Consider the following 4,547-nt stretch of genomic DNA (forward strand, 5'->3'; position numbering starts at 1 on the left):
TCGGACTCTGGTGACTATTAATTTATTTCATGTCTCTTAATGTGTGAATCAATACTTTGAATTGAATTGTGTGTGTGCGCGAGAATATCCCTCTGTGTGTGTGTGCATGTGGGCATGTGTGTGTGTGTGTGTGCATGTGTGTGTGTGTGTGTGTGTGTGTGTGTGTGTGTGTGTGTGTATTCACGCTCCCGCTCCGCCCCCCGTCTCCCCCAGTATAGTGACGTGCGCGGTGACCATGAAGCAGTACGTTGAGGCCAACGTGTCGAAGCGCAGCAACACCAGCATCCAGTACTTCCTGAAGATGTGGAGCAGCGTGAGCGAGACGCTCATCTTCATCTTCCTGGGCGTGTCCACCATCCAGGACGTCCACATGTGGAGCTGGCCCTTCGTCTGCTCCACCCTGCTGCTCTGCCTGCTCTGGAGGGCCTCAGGTAGCAGGAACGCACGCTCAGCGCGCTCTACGCCGCCCATGGGCCGGGCTTTATGGATGTAATATGTGATTTTGGGGGCAGTTGTAGCTCAGGAGGTAGAGCGGGTCGTCCAGTGATCGTAGGGTCGGCGGTTCGAATCCCGGCTCCTCCTGTGTACGTGTCTTTAGGCGAGACGCTGAACGCCTTGAATGTGTGTGTGAACGTGTGAATGAGAGGCCGTTGCAAAGCACTTTGGATGAGTGCAGACCATTTACCATTTACTATGTTCTCTTAACTTTTCTTTTCTCCTCTCCTCTCCCCTCCTCTCCTCTCGTCTCCTCTCCTCTCCTGGTCCCCTCCCCCCCATCCACCTCATCTCTTCTCCCCTCCTCTCTCCTTTCTTCTCTCCTTTCTGCTCATCTCTCCTCTCCTCTACCCTCCTCTTCTCTCCTCTCCTCTCTCCTCCTCTCCTCTCCTCTCTCCTCATCTCTCCTCTCCTCCTAGGTGTCTTATTGCTGACTGCGGTGGTTAACAAGCTTCGTCGTAACGTCGTGACCTTTAGAGATCAGTTCATCATTGCCTACGGTGGCCTGAGAGGTGCAATCTGCTTCTCCCTGGTCTTCCTCATCGATGACTTCCCCAAGAAGAGGCTCTTCATCACAACAACTATTGTAGTCATCCTCTTCACTGTATTTGTACAGGTGCAGACAACCACATCATACAAACATGACATTTTTAATTTAGCCATCAATTACCTTTCCGTGCATGGTTGTTTATCTGGCTGCCTTCGTCAAATTTGAGTGTGTGTGTGTGTGTGTGTGTGTGTGTGTGTGTGTGTGTGTGTGTGTGTGTGTGTGTGTGTGTATGCATCTATGTGTGTGTGTGTGTGTGGGTGTGTGTGTGTGTGTGTGTGTGCGTGTGTGTGTATCTGTGTGTGCGTGTTTGTGTGTGTGTGTGTGCATGCGTGCATGTGTGTGTATGTGTGTGTATGTGTGTGTATGTGTGTATGCATCTATGTGTGTGTGTGTGTGTGTGTGTGTATGCATCTATGTGTGTGTGTGTGTGTGTGTGTGTGTGTATGCATCTATGTGTGTGTGTGTGTGTGTGTGTGTGTGTGTGTGTGTGTGTGTGTGTGTGTATGCATCTATGTGTGTGTGTGTGTGTGTGTGTGTGTGTGTGTGCGTGTGTGTGTGTGTGTGTGTGTGTGTGTGTATGTGTGTGTGTGCGTGTGTGGTGTGTGTGTGTGTGTGTGTGTGTGTGTGTGTGCGTGTGTGTGTGTGTGTGTGTGTGTGTGTAGGGGATGACCATCAAGCCTCTGGTGGAGCTGCTGGAGGTGAAGAGGAAGAAGAGAGCCCTGCCCACCGTCAGTGAGGAGATCCACAGCAGGGTGAGCCTCTGACCCTGCTACCCTGGGATCCCAACCAGCAACCTTCCACCAGGAGGAAACCACAAAATATACCATTGCGCCAAAGAGGAGTGATTCTGGGGTCCATATCCACCCTAAACCCTAGATCAGGCCCTGTCCATACCAGGCTGATCCTAGATCAGGCCCTGTCCATATCCACCCTAAACCCTAGATCAGGCCCTGTCCATACCAGGCTGATCCTAGATCAGGCCCTGTCTATACCAGGCTGATCCTAGATCAGGCCCTGTCTATACCAGCCTGACCAGAGAACAGGCCCTGTCTATACCAGGCTGATCCTAGATCAGGCCCTTTCTATACCAGCCTGACCCTAGATCAGGCCCTGTCTATACCAGCCTGACCCTAGATCAGGCCCTGTCTATACCAGGCTGACCCTAGATCAGGCCCTGTCTATACCAGGCTGATCCTAGATCAGGCCCTGTCCATACCAGCCTGACCAGAGAACAGGCCCTGTCCATACCAGGCTGATCCTAGATCAGGCCCTGTCCATACCAGGCTGACCCTAGAACAGGCCCTGTTCATACCAGGCTGACCCTAGAACAGGCCCTGTTCATACCAGGCTGATCCTAGATCAGTGCCCTGTCCATACCAGGCTGTCCCTAGATCAGGCCCTGTTCATACCAGGCTGATCCTAGACCAGGCCCTGTCTATACCAGGCTGATCCTAGATCAGGCCCTGTTCATACCAGGCTGATCCTAGACCAGGCCCTGTCTATACCAGGCTGATCCTAGACCAGGCCCTGTTCATACCAGGCTGATCCTAGACCAGGCCCTGTCCATACCAGGCTGATCCTAGACCAGGCCCTGTCTATACCAGCCTGACCCTATAAGAGGCCCTGTCCATACCAGCCTGACCAGAGAACAGGCCCTGTCCATACCAGGCTGATCCTAGATCAGGCCCTGTCTATACCAGGCTGATCCTAGATCAGGCCCTGTCTATACCAGCCTGACAAGAGAACAGGCCCTGTCCATACCCGGCTGACCCTAGATCAGGCCCTGTCCATACCAGGCTGATCCTAGAACAGGCCCTGTCTATACCAGGCTGATCCTAGATCAGGCCCTGTCCATACCAGCCTGACCCTATAAGAGGCCCTGTCCATACCAGGCTGATCCTAGACCAGGCCCTGTCCATACCAGGCTGACCCGTGTGTTCCCTTCCTCAGCTCCTGGACCACCTGCTGGCCGGCATCGAGGACGTGGTGGGCTACTGGGGACAACACTACTGGAAGGACAAGTAAGAGACACCAGCAGATAGAAACAAGCTGCAGTTACTGTAAAATCGTATTAAAGTCATAGTCATTACCCAGGCCAACCAGCAGAGGGAGCCAAAGACCATCTTCCTACCTACCCTAGGTCATGGGAGTCTAGACTGAAAGAGCTTTGTTGTCATTTATTTTTGAGGATAAAAATGGGGATTTTTCTTCAGTTTCCATGAGTTCCAAGAAGAATATGTACATGAAAGAGGTCTTCTGCCCCAAAGGACAACATTGCACAACATTTGGCTCTGTTCAATACAAGTTTTATCCACTTTGGATGTGATGTACTTCCTGTGGTGTACTTCCTGTGATGTACTTCCTGTGGTGTACTTCCTGTGGTGTACTTCCTGTGGTGTACTTCCTGTCTGTGGCAGGTTTGAGCAGTTCAACAGGAAGTACCTGCGTCGTTTCCTGATCCGGGAGGAGCGCCAGGCTCGCTCCAGCATTCTGCGGGTCTACCAGGAGCTGGAGAGACGGGAGCAGCAGGGGGAGGAGGAGCCACCGTGAGACACGCCCCGCTTTGTCCCACCTCCTCCTGCTTTGTTTATCGACACTCCTCCTCCTCCTCCTCCTCTTCCTCATCTTCCTCCTCTTCCTCCTCTTCCCCAATCTGTTCTTGCACCTCCTGTCACTCTCCCGCCCTCCTCTCCTTCTCATCCCTTTCTCATCCCTCCCTCCTCCCTCTCTCCTCTCCTTCTCATCCCTTTCTCATCCCTCCCTCCTCCCTCTCTCCTCTCCTTCTCATCCCTTTCTCATCCCTCCCTCCTCCTCTCTCCTCTCCTTCTCATCCCTTTCTCATCCCTCCCTCCTCCCTCTCTCCTCTCCTTCTCATCCCTTTCTCATCCGTCCCTCATCCCTCCCTCCTCCCTCTCTCCTCTCCTTCCACAGTCCGGACCCTCGCTCGCCCAGTAGGCCCCTCCTACCGGAGGAGATGGACAGCATCAGACGCATCCTGTCCAGAAACCTGCACAACTTCAACAACAAGGTAACTAGTGTGTGTGTGTGTGTGTGTGTGTGTGTGTGTGTGTGTGTGTGTGTGTGTGTCTGCGTGTGTCTGCGTGTGTGTGTCTGTGTGTGTGTGTGCATCCATATGTTCATTTTTGCCTGGCATAAGCATGAGAGAGGGTGAGTGATAAATGTGGTGAGTGTATGAATGTATAGCATGAGGGTGTTACATTCTGAACAGTGCCAGTGAGTGCAACGTGTGTGTGTGTGTGTGTGTGTGTGTGCGTGTGTGGTGTGTGTGTGTGTGTGTGTGTGTGTGTGTGTGTGTGATGCCCAATGCAGCAGACCCCCGCCTACAGCAGACATACTCTCCACCAGGACTCCACAGTGGACGGGTCCAGGAAGCCCCTACGCAGACACCAGAGTCTGGGAGAGAGACACTCACACACCCCACACACACCCTGGACACAGGTCTCTCTCTCTCTCTCTCTCTCTCTCACACACACACACACAC

General features: G+C 53.0%; 1 protein-coding gene across 1 annotated transcript in view; it reads left to right on the forward strand.

The window, feature by feature from the left end:
• LOC311326667 (sodium/hydrogen exchanger 2-like) overlaps positions 1 to 4,547 on the forward strand; it is a gene marked incomplete at both ends in the record, with an annotated part of 16,131 nt that overhangs the window by 5,484 nt on the left and 6,100 nt on the right. Inside the window, 7 exons of the mRNA XM_084459603.1 lie at positions 214 to 431; positions 915 to 1,111; positions 1,708 to 1,797; positions 2,996 to 3,066; positions 3,463 to 3,591; positions 3,977 to 4,073; positions 4,376 to 4,504. Coding sequence (XP_084315729.1) covers positions 214 to 431; positions 915 to 1,111; positions 1,708 to 1,797; positions 2,996 to 3,066; positions 3,463 to 3,591; positions 3,977 to 4,073; positions 4,376 to 4,504 — 931 coding nt within the window. The remainder of the gene's footprint in view (positions 1 to 213; positions 432 to 914; positions 1,112 to 1,707; positions 1,798 to 2,995; positions 3,067 to 3,462; positions 3,592 to 3,976; positions 4,074 to 4,375; positions 4,505 to 4,547) is intronic.

Source organism: Borostomias antarcticus (assembly GCF_949987555.1).
Source record: "Borostomias antarcticus genome assembly, chromosome: 28".
In the NCBI taxonomy this organism is placed as follows: domain Eukaryota; kingdom Metazoa; phylum Chordata; class Actinopteri; order Stomiiformes; family Stomiidae; genus Borostomias; species Borostomias antarcticus.